This window comes from Coffea eugenioides, chromosome 1 (genome assembly GCF_003713205.1).
Source record: "Coffea eugenioides isolate CCC68of chromosome 1, Ceug_1.0, whole genome shotgun sequence".
In the NCBI taxonomy this organism is placed as follows: domain Eukaryota; kingdom Viridiplantae; phylum Streptophyta; class Magnoliopsida; order Gentianales; family Rubiaceae; genus Coffea; species Coffea eugenioides.
This window is the reverse complement of record NC_040035.1, coordinates 1,449,412-1,467,333: the sequence shown is the minus strand read 5'-3', so window position 1 is coordinate 1,467,333 and position 17,922 is coordinate 1,449,412. Positions and strand designations below refer to the sequence as shown.

The window sequence follows — 17,922 nt, the reverse complement described above, 5'->3', positions numbered from 1 at the left end:
AATAAACCAAGGTGATTTTAAAAGCAGTCACTAGAAGTCAGAACTTACCAATCTGCATATACGCAAGTCCAGAGTAGATTTTGAAAACATAAAAAGAAAGAAAAAGTCCATTCTCTTTCTAAGTTACGTACACAGACAAGAAACAGGAAATGAAAAAGTCCATTTACATGCTATTAATCAGTCTTACTGAAAATGACGAAGTCGAAAGTAGTGGTTGCAGAATCTTTCGCCCGTTGAATTGTGCAAAAATAGTACACATAGACAATGTGGCATTTTTTAATCTTCAAGAAGAGGAAATATAATGACCAGTTCAACGTACCAAAAGTGGCTATAAATAGGCATCTTTCCCACATATCCTTCCACCACCAGCGAAGAAACAAGTTACCATCCTTCTAATTAGCTCATATAGTTAGATACTTCCTTAATCTGATAACCATGGCAGTTCGCGTCCATATAGCTGCAGCCATCTTGACACTTGTTTTTGCAGTTGTCCATGCATCTGATCCAAGTCCATTGCAGGATTTCTGTGTTGCAGTTCCTGATGCCAATGCCGGCGGTAAACTCTCTATTACCATGAAAAATCTCATGACTGTCTTATTTAACAGTATTACAATGTTGCATGTTATGCTTCACTAAGGTACTAGTTAATACGAGGCATGCTAACTTTTTTTGATCTTGGCTAATGCAGTATTTGTCAATGGAAAGATATGCAAGGATCCAAAGCTCGTTAAACCCGAAGATTTCTTCTTTCCAGGGCTTAACAAGCCTGGAAGCACAGCAAATCCACTCGGGTCCAATGTAACAGCAGTTAATGTGAACCAGATTCCAGGACTCAACACTTTAGGTGTTTCCTTAGCACGCCTCGACTTTGCACCTTATGGTTTGAACCCTCCCCACACTCACCCTCGTGCTACCGAGATCCTCGTTGTTTTAGAGGGCACTCTTCTTGTTGGTTTCGTTACTTCGAATCCAGGCATGAACATGAAGAATAAGCTCTTCACCAAGGTTTTGAATCAGGGGCGGAGCCAGAAAGAAAACTTAGTGGGGGCAAAAATAATACTAAATTTTTTTATTTACTCTTTTTCTAGTTTTTTCGGAAAAAAAATAAATAAATTCACCAACAAATACAAATGATACGTATAATCCATGAAAAAAGTAAAAAAATAAACTCAAAATTATAAATGTAATAATAATTTTATTTCAAAAGCAAACTAAACTATTTACAATTGCTCATGACGAGTTTTCATATTTTGATAACGGTATACAATTTTTTCATTTTGAACTTCACGAAGTATATTTTTCTCAATATAAGTAACTAAACAATCATTCATCCAAGTGTCTCCCCAAACAATCATTCAGCAGGTAATTCATCGAAGTTAATCCCCAAGCAATTTCTTTTATTGTCATTTTTTGCACTTTCATTATCCTTGGCTTCTTCTTTATTAGATGACTCTTTTTCCATTGATTTCCTCTTGAAATATCTCTCCATAGCTAAAGAAATTAAAATCAATATATAAGATACTGATCCAATTAAAATATTAAATGTACAATAAAATCTATCCAAAAACTATTTCACAATTTAAAGTTATTTATTCATTACTAATTTAATATATCAAATCAATAATCACAACATATGAACCTAATCAAGTCAATTAGATAAAAACTCAAAAGAATCCATACAAGAATAATTTAAAAGTCAAAATATATGTCAAATGGCCCTCTATTCATCATTACATTAACTCCAATATAAGAAACTAATCAAGGAAAATAAAAATAAATTATATATCCATAATCCATAAAAGCACCATTTCACAAGTTAAAATATTTATCAAATAACCCATTTATTAGTTGTTACATTAACTAATCAGTTTTCAAATTTATTTAAAACAGTAATAGTCTCATGCTCTAGAAATATATTTGCAAACAAATTTAAAATAATAATAATAAGAAGTAATTGTTTAGAAGTTAGAACCTGATTTTGATGGTCAGATGATCTTTTAAAATTGGTGGAAAGAATTGCAAATCAGTGGCAGAGTTGTAGATGGTCTCCTGATTGTGGCTCTGTTGGGGTCTTGAGGGGAAAATAGGAAACCAGAAATTAGAGGACTAAATTGGGAATAAGAAACCAGATGACTAAATGACGGAGAAAGGAAAATGGACTAAATGACGGAGGAAGAAAATTGGGAATAAGAAACCAGAGGACGAAATGAGGGAGGAAGGAAAATAGGAACCAAGAAAGAGACGTCAGGTGTGGAATAAGAATTAAGAAAGATGGGAAGTGGCCAAGTGGGGACAAAAAAAGTGGGACCAATAAATTGTGTATTAAGAAAGAGAACTGTCAGGTGGTTGTAGCCTGGGGTGAAAAATTGGAACATAGTAAATAAAATTTGGGAAGTGGCCAAGTGGAGGCATAGTCAAAACTAAGTTAAATATGTATATATATTATAAGGATTTAAGGGGGGCAGTGGGGGGCCGTGCCCCTAGTGCCCCACCTTAAATCCGCCCCTGTTTTGAATCCAGGAGATGTGTTTGTGTTCCCAGAAGGCCTCATTCATTTTCAGTTCAACCAAGGACACACCAATGCTGTTGCTTTTGCTGCTCTAAGCAGCCAGAATCCAGGAGTGATCACCATTGCTAATGCTGTTTTTGGATCAAACCCTCCCATTTCTCCTGATGTTCTCACCAAAGCATTCCAGGTTGACAAGAATGTCATTGATGCGACTGCCGAAGTGAAGGTCCGACCTGACCGGGTGCCTAGGGAGCGAGCTGAATCGTCCGACCTGCACGCGGGCGAGCTGCGGGGCTGAGTCCCCTGTAGCAACTCCGACGATCAAGTCAGAGGAAGATTTGTAAGTGAAAGAGTAGAGATTGTGCTATGAATAGCGTACCTTGTGCCTCTCTTTTGTGTAGTATTTATAGATGCTCAGGTAGTAGCTTCCTGGTAGGACAAGGAGTCCTTACTGGAGTGAATGACTCCTAGGGCTCCATGACACAAGCCTAAGGATGCGGACCTCGCAGCCCATCAGGCCCATACGCCTGAGAGGCGGCGCCCGCATGGGCCGACCTGAAACCGTAGCCCAGCACCTCCAGTCCGAGCTCGTGGGTCGGACTGGGCTGTTCGTGGCCCGGGCCGATGTGCGTCTGGGCCCCACTACAGTCATCAAATATCTTCAGTCACAATTTTGGTGGGATAACCACTACTACCCGTAATATGGGTAATACTCTCCACAGGAGCTTCAGGATGCACGAATAATTGGGTCCTTCATTTACACTTCGATCTCCTTACTTAAATCATACATTATTTGGACCCCTTTGTTAGCACAATAGTTCGATGAAGTGTAATAAATTGGCATTTTTTGTGGTACAGGCAAATGCAATTTATGGTCACTACATTTTTTTCTTAATTTTGGTACCCTAAAGTTATAATCAATATATGAAGTACATTTGTTTTTTCTTTTACATTTGGATACAGGAAAGATGAACTCTGTTAGATTAAAAGAATGCATCATGCATCTCCACGGACTGGATGAACTCTCTATACCATACTTTAAATTTTAATTGTTCAGTAGAAAAACCTTTGGAGCGCTTGTAACAGGTATTCGAAGTGTTGCAAAATCTCGCCCCCTTTGAAGAACAAGAAAAAGCGTTGCTAAATCCAAAGGGATAATTTCGGATACATCTCTTGAAGTTTCTAACAATTGCACTTAAATACCCTCTAAAATTCAAAATTACACTTACCTCCCCTCTGTGATGGATTTGACAACATGTCAGCACCAAAAGCCTCCTAATGACCAACTTACCCTCAAAATGTTGTGACTGATATTATTGCAAAAATGTGAGAAAAAAATTGCCTGCAACAACAGTATTTTTTTATTTGTTTTTTGGCGCGAGCATCTGCAAAAGAAAATTTGATTATGTCATTTCTCAAATGTTATCATGAGAAGCAAAATTGATTTTATTATTCCTTAACTACCATAGAGAGGAAGAATGTCAAGAGTTGAAAATAGCATGCATTTTTACACTTTATCTAGCTTATGAGCTACCAAGATAGAGCCATTGCAACATATCCAGCTCTTCTTACATTTAACGGTCAAAAGTGCAGAATTGTATATGTACTCTTTGTTATATTGAGAGGATCCCTACTGCTTTCTATATCTTTTTTCTCTTTTTTAATTAATTTTTATAAGCAACATGGTAAATGTTTCGTTCAAAATATAAAGAGGCTAAAGTTGACAAAAATTTATGTGTCAATACATTTTCCTACTTTTTTTTAACTTTCTTTTAATGATAAAGGCTGCAATATTTATCAAATGTGTCCATGAAAGGGAGGTGAGCATAATTTTTAATTTTAGAGGGCATTTAAGTGTAATTATTAGAAACATCGAGGGAGGTATCTGAAATTATCCCAAATCCAAAATATGTTAGGTTGTTTACACCACGGAAAGGTATCATATCCCACATTGATGTGAACTTCTCTACGGAATTCGTGTCGGGCTAAATGCAGTATATGCATACTGAAAAGAGGTCTAATTGGAAATTCATGTAACAACAAAAATAAATAGCCAAATATAATCACGTATAAAACTGTTTTTGATTTCATTGATACATACCAAAACATTATTTAGCTCCGCGATACAATGCCTATTATAAGCTTACGATAAGGTAAAATGAAGGGTTAGAAGCATTAAACTCCCCTAAACTTTACCCTTAATTATGCTTTACCCCCTCAATTCAATAAATAGGCAATTTGCTCCCCTAATTTATGTTTTAGGACAAAAGTTTCCCTTTATATTAATTATTATTTTATTTCTTTTTCTCCCTTTTACCTATTTCTACTTGTCCATTTTCTTTATGTTTTAAGTAAAAAGACATTTTAACAAAGAATGAATAGTTGGACCCCCAGTCATGCCCATTAAAGCAGCCTAATTTGATGGTGCAAAAACTTTTCTAGTTAAGGAAGTTTTGGTGTTTGAAAAAAAAAGTAAAAGTATTAAACGGGGAGAGAGAGAGAGAGGATTAGAGAAAAAGAATATATTATATGAAAAGGAAAATAGTGAAAATAGTTGAAGAAAGTAAAAAAGAAAAGGAAGAAATTATATGAAAAAGAAAATAAAACAACTAAGATGAAAGTTTGCCGAAGAGGTTTTAATCTAGTGATTAAGATTGAAACATTAGAAAATAGAAATACTGAGTTCAAGTTCTCCCTTCTTCCATCCCACATTTTCTTGCTTAAAAAAATAAATTTAAAAGATATTTTTCTTAAAGAGAAAGTTGAAAATTTTGCTCATACCCTTTTAATGCCGGTGTACTTGTGATGGAAGGAAGCGAAAAAAAGAACTATTTTTTGTGTGAGAAAAAAAGTAAAATGACTAAATGGGACAAAAAAAGATCATGGACTAAAGACACTTTACATAAAAAGTGAAAGGACTAAATGAGCTATTTGTCAAAAAAAAAAATTCCATCCAAATTGGTTGATTTGCTGTCATAAATTGAATTGATATTGCAGGGACTAAATGTATTCACAATGAAATTTGAGGAACAGAAATTGTCCAATTTCGAAACATTGGGGACCCAAAGTATCATTTTTTTCCCTTTCATTTGGACTATTATTATAATTATATAAAGTAACTAAGCTTAATAACTATTGCAATCGCAATATTGATACATAAACAAGGTTGGTTAATGAATAGCCATTAAAAATAATTCTTTAGCCCAGTTTTTGCATGAAAATTTCCCCAAATTTTCAAGACAAGGTCTGTTCAAGATGAATGAATCATATGAATGAGCAAGATGATTTACAATTCTAACTTTAATTAATGATGTAAAGGAAAATATCAAATCACTGCTGTGAAATTTGATTGGGTAATATACATGCTTAGGTTTAAAGTCTGGTTTTGAATTTGAACGAGTCATTGAAAATTGGTTTCGTCCAAAATTTGAATGTATCCACGTGCTAAGATACATAAGACAAGAAAACATAAAATGAAAAGGTCCACTTACATGCAATTACCTTGAAGCAGAATGTAGTCCATTTAGTCAATATAATACACACAAATAATTACATATCGTTGGTTTTGCAAAAGAAGGTGGAAATTCGAGTTCTGAAGCCAAATGAGAATGAATTAATTAAGCAAAGTAATTAAATCATTTTCATATATTTGACTCTTTCTTGCCGATCCCATCTGCTACTATGTAAAGTTGGATAGAGTCTGTGAATTTTAAATGGATTAGTTGTGACTAATGCATCATTTTATTAGTTGTGACTAATGAATTAATTAAGCAAAGTAATTAAATCATTTTCAAAGGCAATTTCTTCAAGGAAGAGTCTCGCTTCTACCGCGTCTGCGCCAAAAGTCCATGCATCAGGAAACATAACTTTATGTGGCCAATAGTTAATACGGTAAACATGGAAATATTTTTACAGATCAGGTTGAAATTTTGTTCAATGCCGTATGTTATGTAATTCATACAATATTTGGTGTAAATATTGCAATTTTAATGTAAACGTGGATTTTGTCATATCATACAATATAGGCCAAATTATACTTTACTTCCCTGTGAGTTAGTGTTTTTATACATAACCCTCATATGGTTTCAAAAACTATACATAACTCTCTCATGATTTGAATTAAAGTGTCAAAGTGACGGAATTTGTAATTCATAACAGAGTCACCTAAAATATCAAAAATACCCCTATATTAAGTTGAAAATTATTTATTAACCATAGGTGAGTTTTCTGTATATTTTGACAAGCATTAAACCACAAGGGGGTTATATGGTAAAACATTAAACCATACGAAATTAGTGTATCATGCATATTATGTTCATATATTTTGGTCACTTCAGTTATTTTAATTTTTAAAGAAGGGTAATTTCGACATTTCATAGGTTCCGTTACAAATGATCATTTCGTCATTTTGATACTTTAATCGAAACAATGGTAGGGTTACGTATAGTTTTTGAAATTATAGGGGTATTATGTACAAAAATACTAAATCACAGGAGATGAAATCTAATCTGTCCTACAATATATTTGCAACTAAATCAAAATCGTATGAATTTATGCTAGAAATTGTAAGAATTACAACGATTGGATTGAACTGAATATCAACCGGAGAGCCTCCTGATCCTCTGTTTACATGACCTTATGGACTTGATATAATAAATGACCAAATCAGTCTGACCGTACCTGCACGAGGAAAAGATAACTGTGCAAGGTAGTTGTTGTAGAATCATTCATGAGTTGAATTGTGCAGAAAAAGTCTACAAAGACCTTAAGGAGCATTTTTTATCCTTTAAGACAATGAAACAGACTGAACAGTTCAACCAAAAATAGCTATAAATAGACATCTTTCCCACATATCCTTCCACCACCAGAGAAGAAACAAGCTTCCATCTTTCTGATTAGCTCATACAGTTCGATACTTACTTTCTGATGACCATGGCTTTTCGCTTCCATATAGCTGCAGCCATCTTGGCACTTGTTTTTACAAGTGTCCATGCATCTGATCCAAGTCCATTGCAGGACTTTTGTGTGGCAGTTCCTGATGCCAATGCCGGCGGTAAACTATATATATTGCTTTCGAAAATTTCTCGACTGTTGCATGTTATACTTGAATTATAACAAAATAACGTGTGGCAAACTAACTAAGCTGATCTTTGTTACTGCAGTATTCGTGAATGGAAAGATATGCAAAGATCCAAAGCTCGTGAAACCCGAAGATTTCTTCTTTCCAGGGCTTAACAAGCCTGGAAGCACATCAAATCCACTCGGGTCCAATGTAACAGCAGTTAATGTGAACCAGATTCCAGGACTCAACACTTTAGGTGTTTCCTTAGCACGCCTCGACTTTGCACCTTACGGTTTGAACCCTCCCCACACCCACCCTCGTGCTGCCGAGATCCTCGTTGTTTTAGAAGGCACTCTTCTTGTTGGCTTCGTTACTTCGAATCCAGGCATGAACATGAAGAACAAGCTCTTCACCAAGGTTTTGAATCCTGGCGATGTGTTTGTGTTCCCCGAAGGCCTCATTCATTTTCAGTTCAACCAGGGACATTCCAATGCTGTTGCTTTTGCTGCTCTAAGCAGCCAGAATCCAGGAGTCATCACCATTGGTAATGCTGTTTTTGGATCAAATCCTCCCATTTATCCTGATGTTCTCACCAAAGCATTCCAGGTTGACAAGAAAGTCATCAAATATCTTCAGTCACAATTTTGGTGGGATAACCACTACTACCCATAATATGGGTAATACCCTCCAAAGGAGCTTCAGGGTGCATAAATCATTGGGTTGGGTCCTTAATTTATACTTTGGTCTCCTTAATTACTTTATATCATACATTATTCGGATCCCATTGTTAGTACACTAATTCTGTGAACAATAATGCACTGGCATTTTCCTTGGTTTAGGAAAAATGTAATTTGTGGAATCGCTACTTTTTTCCCTAATTTTGTACTCTCAGATACAATCAATAAATGAAGCAAATTTGTTTTTTCTTTTACTTTTAGAATTTTATTACAGGAAAAGTGAACTCTTCTAGATTAAAACAATGCATGCATCCTGCATCTCCAAGGACTGGATGACTCTCCATCCCATACTTTAATTGTCCAGTGTGAAGCCTTTGGAGCACTTGTAAACAGTATTCAAAGTGCAGCAAAATCTCATACCCAAAACAACAACCACAAAAAAAAAAAAAAAAAACCTTGCAGAATCCAAAATATCTATTTGTCAGATTGTTAACACCATGAAAGCCTATCATATCTTGCATATAATGAAGCCAACAAGAAATTTCAGATATTTGCATGACATTGTTGTTCGCTCATTTGTTCATTTAGGTGACAGGAATTATAAGCTAGAGAAACTTTTGGCGTTGTTTTATTTAATTATTTTTCTCTATCCTAAAGCAGTAGAAGGTACTCGACCTTGCTGCTCAGTCTACAAATACAACTACTGCTGTGGAACTATGCTAGTTTGTGTTGAAAAGACCAAGGGAATGGCAGACAACCAGCATCAAAGGCAGAAAGATCTTAACAACCTTCATGAAGGTGAATTGTTTGAGGCAGAAAGAGCTTAAGAATTTTCTCGTAATTATGCTCATGTTTTTAAACTCGGACTGGATCGGTCAAACCAGAAATCGGCCAGGCGTCCGATCCGAGTTATCCTAAAAAACCGGATGGATAGAAACCTGAAGAACAAATTGTGTCAAAGCTTTCCTTTTTTTTTTTGAAAAGGTCAAAGCATTTTCAAAACTATGTTTTGACCCCTAGGTTGTTAAAATTATTAATATACCTCAAATATTTCGTCTTTATAAATGTTGTCCTAAAGTTGGGTGTCATTTTTCAATCAAGTCCATAATTTTAATTCTAAACTTATTAATGTTCATTGAATAATATAAATTGCTACTTAATTGTTCTATTTTTTTGTATTTTCTTATTAAATATATTTGAAACATCAAATATATATATATACATATATATATATATATATATATGAATATACCTTTATTAATATTAACATGCTCTTAGGTATTTGACATACAATATTTTAATTTTTAAATAATTTTTATTTATGACATCATCCGATTCAATTCCGATTAAACCCATCGATCCCTGACCCTGAGCTCAATCGAGTCGATATCCAGTCCGAATATGAAAACATAGCCTCAAACTTGGATGTGTTAAAAGATGCCTATCAAGTCTTTGTTGGTTCATTGCAAGAGCAAAGTACTAAGGATGGCAACAGGGTGGGGTTGGGACGGGGACCTCTCCCCCACCCCCGGCCCGGCTGCCTACAAATTGCCCCCTTCCCCCCGTCCCTCGCCTCCCGCTCCCCTCGCCCCACCCCGTTTCCCCTATGGGTGCCCCCGCGGAGCTAATAAAAATTTGTTATATAATTTTATTATAGTTAAATTTTACCAAAAATCAAGTACTAAAATATCAACACATCACCAAATTATTATTCATTGTAATTTCACTATTGAAACTTATAAAAACAATCTAACAAAAGTTATTTGAATATAATCCAATATGATAAAATAAATATAACTAAAGTAGTTAAGTTTTCACTTTTGGCACAAATACAATCACTAATTTATTATTGTGCTTGTGCTTTTTTTTTTTTGAGAAAAAAATGTTATTGTATTAAGTATAATTAGAGATTTAGTATAAATGTATTAGTAAATTTAATATAATTAATTAATAATTTCTATTAATTGATATATATAACTATTAGTATAATTGATAATATCAATTATATTACATATACGAATATACATTATATAAGACATATAACTAATAGTATCATTATCATAAATTTATAACTAATTAAATTAAATAATAATATATACTTATATACATATATTTATTTTTTTTAAGCGGGTGGCAGGCCGGAGGACTGTTCCCCGCCCCCGCCCCATTAGTCCCCCGTGGGGCAGGTACCCGCGGCCACCCGCCCCATTGCCATCCTTAAAAAGTACCATCTTCCTTGGCAAACATAAAAATGTCTTTAAGATGACGAGTTGTCTTTAGTTTCTTTAACCCGAATTGAATCATGATTAAATTTAGACGGATCCTATTTGTATATGTATTGCATGGTTCAATAGCTTGTACAATTGTTGTGTCATTTGAAAAAGTTGCAAATGTAACGATTGTTTAGAGTCTTTAGACTGTTCGTGTTTGACCAACATCCTAAACAGTAAACAGTGCAATGGAAATGCCTTTAAGCTCTGTTTGTTTATTGGTCATGCAAATGAGAATTTGTTTCTTGGTGCTGTAAACTAGTTAAATTTATTTTTCTCCTATGTGGATTCAAATGGCTCTAGTAATTCATTTTAAGCTTGAATGAGCAAAATTAAAATTTTTTCTCAAAATAAAATTGAAGAAGAGCCAGTAAAGTATAAATATCTCTGATAGCAATATTTGCAATCACTGACTTTTCTCTCCTATGTGGTATAGCCAATTTACAAACAAACAAATGACATAACTAATTGAAAAACAAGTGTCATAGATGATAAATAAAGGATTAAGTAATCTTGAAAATTCTATCTCTCTCAACAAGTCTATTACATAAAGTTCTTTTTATTTTTAGGGATAATTGGGAGGTTTCTGACAATTTCACTCAGCTCCTTCCAATTTTAGAAAATTACGCTGACCTCCCTTGCATTTACCAATTAAGTAACATTATAGACCCATTAGGCTAGAATTATACTTAAGCATCCTAAAATACCCTTATGCAATATCATAACATCAAAAGAATGTGAAAAAAAGATTTATTGATCAATTTAACCAACAAAAAAAGTAACAAACCTTTTTATCCAAATTTGCTATGCTTCCACGATAATTGTAAACCCAAAACTTCATCAACCGTTCAAGCAAACTCCAATTTAATTCCCAAATTCTATCAATTTTGGTATCACTAAAATCCCAATTTTACCAAAATTGCACTCCAACTTAATCTCCAAATTCTATTAATTTTGGCATCATTAAAATTCCAAACTCTACCCGAATCACTTTACAAATAGACCATAACCACCACCACCAACTAAAACGCCCTCAAAAGCTTCCCGCACGAAATTAACACTATATTTTGTCAATTGGCTAATCTCACATCTCAAATTGTGAACCCAACACCTATCGCATATCACCTTCCTTGAACAGAAGACTTGGCCAACTATTATTGATGTCTATGCCAAGAGCAACCCCATATTCCAATGGCGTTATGAACAGAGAAACGAATCTTTATGACAAATCACCACCAATACTTGTAAATCAAACAAAAATGAAACTAATGAAGATATTAGATTTGAGTACGTAATAGATATAATAACATAACCTAGAGTCATCCCTTTTTCTCTTCTAACCATAGCCCATTAATTTCATTTTTTTTCCTCTCTATCACAACCATCTTCATCATTTCCATCTACTTTGACCATGAAATTTTCATTTGCTCCCTCAATTTGTAATTTTGGAAATTTTGATTCTTTAATATATGCAAATTATATACGAAAAGAAATAAACAAGGGGACTGATAGTTAAGTACCACAAAAAAAAATAGACAAAAAATAAACACTTCGGATAGGTTTGCATGGTGGTATAGTTGATGGGTAGAAGAGACTATGGGGTTATAGGTAGGAAAGAGAGAATCATAAGAGATAAAACAAAAGGGAGGGAAAGAGAAAAGAAACTGTTGTTAATTAAAGTAAGGTTGAGGATGATGCCGAGTTGTTACAGGTTTTTATATTTTCTTTTACTTTTGGCTTGGTTTTTGTATCCCACATATGTGGTAAATTATCTATTAAGTAGAGGGTATTGTAGTCATTTTATTGAACCGAGGGAGATTTTTGTAATTTTCTAAAATTTGGGGGAGCTATGTGAAATTATTAGAAACCTCAAGGGAGGTTTCTGAAATTATCCCTTATTTTTATTTCTCTTCTAACAACTTTTGGCTCTTCATTTGAATTATTTACCTAATCATGTAAATTAACTAAGTTTAGAAAATATTATGATGGATATTTGATACGTATGAGAATTCTCTAATAGTCATTAAAATAAATTCTTTAGCACATTTTTACAAGAAATGTTTTTTAAAACAATGTCTGTTCAAGATGAATAAATCATAACAAATTAGCAAGATAACTTATAATTTTAACTTTAATTATTTGATTCAATAATGTAAACAAATATATCAAACACTACTATGAATTTTGATTGGGTAAATATGCACTCCATGCATCATTGCGTTGGTTAAATTTTGGTTTTGAAATGAATTAGTAAATTCAAATTGGTTCCATGCAAAATAAAGGATAATTCATCAAGGATTACGTCCATATTTTCGTCAACATTAAATAGCTTAAATAAAACATGGCAAAATTAAACTAATCTCTTTCTAGAAAAAATTTAAATTTCAACAACTCCAATATGATTTAGAAGTTATAACTGCCAATCTATACATGCAAGTCCTAGTTTGATTTCGAAAAACCTAAAAACTAGAAAGAAAGAAAGAAAAAGTCCACAAACGTGCTATGCGCTACGCAGGCAAGAAACAGGAAAGGAAAAGGTCAATATCACCAATTATCACCATGAAGCAGGAAGTAGTCCAGCTAGTTAAAATATACACAAATGACTACCTATCATGGTTTTTGCCAAAATGTTCAAACTTGAATTTTTTAAGCCAAATGCACTGTATAACAAAGAGATGGAATTAGATCCTATACAACATCCCCAGATGATTCTCATATATTTGACTTTTTCCTGCTACTCTCTGAAACCTAGATCGAGTCTGTGAATTTTAAACGGATTAGTTGTAACTAATGCATCATTGCACTAAGGTTAGGAGTTAAAATATCAAATAGCATTGGAAGAAAGAAATATCAAATGGCACCATCTCTTCAAGCTGCACCAAAACTCCTGGCGTCACCCAACATATGGTAAACTTGGATGGTCTCACATGATCTTATGGCCTTGATATAATATAACATTATAACTATTAGGAAATTGGCTTAATTTCTTTTAGGTAGAATTCTTATTTTGTGTGGAAGTAACTAGTTTCCTAATTGATTTTAGTTACTTGAAGTAGTAGTCAAGTAAAACCCTATTTAGCTAGATGTTATTTCCTACTCTATATGAGTTTAAGAAATAGTATTGATTTCCAATTGTTATTTGGTTTTTTGGCAATAATGTTATCTATAAATAGGTGGGTTGGCATAACACACAAAGAGAAACACTAGGAGATACAAGGGGCATCATGTAGCCTTATACATGGGGTGTGAGAGAGGGTTCTTGGGAGATGAGAGATGGTATACAAGGGTTAGGTTTGGATTCAAGTTGTATTCTTGTAAAAGATTTTCCTCTCATAATAAAGAACAGGTTTCTCTCCGTGGATGTAGGCTCAATGGTGGAGCCGAACCACGTTAAATATTGTGTGTCGTCTATCTTTCATGCTTGTGGCTTGTTCCTCATTAAATTGTTGTGCACTTGATATTTCAATAGTTGTTTATTCTGCACTTGGATCCTAACAAGTGGTATCAGAGTTTGGTTGCGAGACTGGGCTACTCAAGGTTCGTAGTTGGATCCTAGTTAACTATTGAGATTAAGTGGGTTGGTGGCTATTACCAATTAAACAATTTAATGAGTGGTATCCTTGTTTCAATGGTTTGGCAAAATGCATTGATGGTGAAGGATGGGAAGTCTAAAAGCACAAAAATACTTGACGGTGAATCTAGGCAGGTGATTCAAGAGTCAAGAAAAAGGTGAAGTCCAATTTTGATTTTGGACGTGAATCGGTGGAGACTTTCTCATACCTCCAATGGTTGATACTTCATCTCGGTGGATTTTAGATTTTAGTTATGCTCTTTGGATGGTGTGGCACGTGTCCTAAAAAAAATAAAAAAAAATCTAATTTCCATGCGCCAGAAAACTCTGACAGATACGAGTTTTTCGTTTTAGGTGCAGTTTTGAAAACCACACATGGCAAGACAATCTTGATGATGGAAAGAAGTATGGTGACTTTATCACTTGATTGCCTCAATAGTTAGGGTTAGGGCTCACAGAAGGGGATCCCAGATTGCAAGTGGTGGTGAGAAAAAATCCTACAAAGGAAGATGGTGAATTGAGGCACCTTCTCACGAGTCAATTGGAGGTTGGACTCGGGATAACTACACATGTTCATTTGCCAATTGAATCAATTTGGTGTCAGGACTGTATTGATTCGGGTGTGTAGTTTGGTACCATATTATTTGGTAGTTGAAGGCAAATGGTTGCTAAAAGAAATTTTTGTCAATGTGGAGATTTGTTAGGAAATTGGCTTAATTTCTTTTAGGTAGAATTCTTATTTTGTGTGGAAGTAACTAGTTTCCTAATTGGTTTTAGTTACTTGAAATAGTAGTCAAGTAAAGCCTTATTTAGCTAGATGTTATTTCCTACTCTATATGGGTTTAAGAAATAATATTGGTTTCCAATTATTATTTGGTTTTTTGACAATAATGTTATCTATAAATAGGTGGGTTGGCATAACACACAAAGAGAAACACAAGGAGACACAAGGGGCATCATGTAGCCTTATGCATGGGGTGTGAGAGAGGGTTCTTGGGAGATGAGAGATGATACAAGGGTTGGGTTTGGATTCAAATTGTATTCTTGTATAGGGTTTTCCTCTCATAATAAAGAACAGGTTTCTCTCCGTGGATGTAGGCTCAATGGTGGAGTCGAACTACGTTAAATATTGTATGTCGTCTATCTTTCATGCTTGTGACTTGTTCCTCATTAAATTATTGTGCACTTAATATTTCAATAGTTGTTTATTCCGCGTTTGGATCCTCACAATAACTAGATGGCCAAATGAGTCTCTCCATACTTGCATGAGGAAAAGATAATTGAGAAGTCGCTAGTAGTTGTTGTAGAATCATTCATTAGTTGAATTGTGCAGAAATAATTTACAAAGAACTCAAGGAGCATTTTTTATCCTTCAAGAGAAGAAAACAGAATGACTAGTTCAACCTTACATGGCTATAAATTAGGCATATTTCCCACATATTCTTCCACCATCTGATTAGAAACATTGTTTCATCATAGTAGGATAATTCCTTTTTGATAACCATGGCTTTTCGCTTCCATATAGCCGCAGTCATCTTGACACTTGTTTTCGCAATTGTCTGTGCATCTGATCCGAGTCCATTGCAGGATTTTTGTGTGGCAGTTCCTGATGCCAATGCCACCGGTAACTCTGTTATTTCCAAAACTTTCATCGTGACTTTCTTTGATAGTATTATACTGTTGCATGTTGTGCTTAAAATGAATGCACTAGTTAATTTTGTCACATGCAGACTAACTTCATTGAACTTGGCTAATGCAGTATTTGTCAATGGAAAGATATGCAAGGATCCAAAGCTTGTGAAACCCAAAGATTTCTTCTTTCCTGGGCTTAACAAGCCAGGAAGCACAGCAAATCCACTCGGGTCTAATGTAACACAAGTAAATGTGAACCAAATTCCAGGACTCAACACTTTAGGTGTTTCCTTAGCACGCCTCGATTTTGCGCCTTATGGTTTGAACCCTCCCCACACCCACCCTCGTGCTACCGAGGTCCTCTTTGTTTTGGAGGGCACTCTTCTTGTTGGCTTCGTTACTTCGAATCCAGGCATGAACATGAAGAATAAGCTCTTCACCAAGGTTTTGAATCCAGGAGACGTGTTTGTGTTCCCGCAAGGCCTCATTCATTTCCAATTCAACCAAGGAAAGACCGACGCTGTTGCTTTTGCTGGTTTTGGCAGCCAGAATCCAGGAGTCATCACCATTGCTAATGCTGTATTCGGATCAGATCCTCCAATTTCTCCTGATGTTCTTACCAAAGCATTCCAGGTTGGAAACGATGTCATCAAAAAACTTCAGTCACAATTTTGGTGCGATAACAACTACAACCCATAATATGGGTAATTCTTGAAATTATGGGAGATTCATGGTGCGATAGTAATATGTTAAAGGATAAATAAATTGGGTCCTTTACACCTTGATCTCCTTACTAATGTACTTGAAACCAAACATCATTTGGACCCTTTTGTACCAGTACTTCAATTCTAAGATGAACAATGCATTGGCACATTTTGTGCTACCGGAAAATGCAATTCATGGAATCACTACTTTTTCTTTTTCTTTTTTTTTTGGGGGTACTTGTCCATCAATGTATGATTCACGTTTTTCTCTTTTTCCTTTTTTATTTTTTTTTGTTCCCTTCCTTCTTAGATACAAGAAATATCGACTCCCCATAGCATCCTGTAATAAGTATTTAGTAAATTGTGTGTAAGGGTGATGCTGAACCAAGTAGATTGATTTAATCTCGCAAGCTACCCAGTCAACAACTCAACTCGAGCTTGTTTTGATCGAGGTCGAGCTACACTTTCGAGCTCACAAGTCGAACTCGAGCTCTAATATTTTATACTCAAAGGCTTGGCGAGCCTAATGAGCTTTTTATAATATATATTTTTTAGTTTTTTATATTTATTATCATGAAATGTCAATAATATCCTTTATTTAAAATTATAAGTAAAATATTAATTTTTATTGCGTGAACTTGATTAGACTCGAATAGGCTCAATTAAACTCGATTACACTCGAATAGGCTCGATTGAGTTTGATTTAATTCGATTAGATTTAATTAAATTCAAACTCGAGTTCGAATTCAAGCAAGATAAATTGAAGTCGAGTTCAACTTCGAACTCAACTTCTAAAAGATCGATGAGGTCGAGTTAAGTTATTTTATCTCAAGTCGAAATCTAGACTCGAGTAGTGCACCACTCTACCTCAACTCGAATGGCCTCTCTATTTGTGTGCATAGCTTTGCAAAATCCAACATCTTGATGTTAGGTTGTTAACATCACACCAAAGTACTACGTTGTAAAATTTTGCAATTTTCCAGATACTGTCATGCCAGTTGTTGGATTTCAATTTCTTCACTGAAATATCTTTCTTCCAACATCTTACATAGCTTTTTAATTAAAAAGCGTAGTTAGAAATATACGAATCCTAGTATACAAAACAAGTTCATCCCTCGTCCACAATAATAGAGGACAAGAAATTATGACTCTCCTCTTTTCTTTTCTTTTTTTATTGTGGAAATTATGAGTCTTCGCTAGGCAATTATTTTTTTTAAAAAAAAAAACAAAGCAATACTGTTTAGTATTAGTATGAGTCCCTTTCTAATATACTAAGTATGAGTCTCTTTTAGCATTTCCAATATTTCTCTACAGATAGAGCAGTAGAGTGTTAAAAAAGATAGTAGTATATCGTTATAATTTGTCTATTTTTACCCCCGTTTCACGACAAATTAGATGACTGTCAACTCTTATATTTATCAAAAACCCAAGAAAAAGAAAAATCCACACTCATATTTTTTGAAATCATAACTATTACTAATAACTTCCATATTTCAT

At 34.5% G+C, this 17,922-nt stretch overlaps 3 protein-coding genes across 3 annotated transcripts; all 3 read left to right on the top strand.

Moving 5' to 3' along the window:
* Positions 1-435: 435 nt before the first annotated feature.
* On the top strand, positions 436-3,210 carry LOC113759898 (germin-like protein subfamily 1 member 14). The gene is made up of 4 exons (XM_027302479.1): positions 436-556; positions 689-1,005; positions 2,508-2,717; positions 3,166-3,210. Exons 1-4 carry the CDS (start codon positions 436-438, stop codon positions 3,208-3,210), a joined length of 693 nt encoding a protein of 230 aa, XP_027158280.1.
* A 4,231-nt stretch (positions 3,211-7,441) lies between these two features.
* LOC113759891 (germin-like protein subfamily 1 member 18) lies at positions 7,442-8,243 on the top strand. The gene is made up of 2 exons (XM_027302469.1): positions 7,442-7,562; positions 7,672-8,243. Exons 1-2 carry the CDS (start codon positions 7,442-7,444, stop codon positions 8,241-8,243), a joined length of 693 nt encoding a protein of 230 aa, XP_027158270.1.
* A 7,349-nt stretch (positions 8,244-15,592) lies between these two features.
* LOC113759884 (germin-like protein subfamily 1 member 14) lies at positions 15,593-16,420 on the top strand. Its single transcript, XM_027302463.1, has 2 exons — positions 15,593-15,713; positions 15,849-16,420. The coding sequence occupies exons 1-2, from the start codon at positions 15,593-15,595 to the stop codon at positions 16,418-16,420; spliced, it is 693 nt and encodes a 230-aa protein (XP_027158264.1).
* The last annotated feature ends 1,502 nt before the right edge of the window (positions 16,421-17,922 follow it).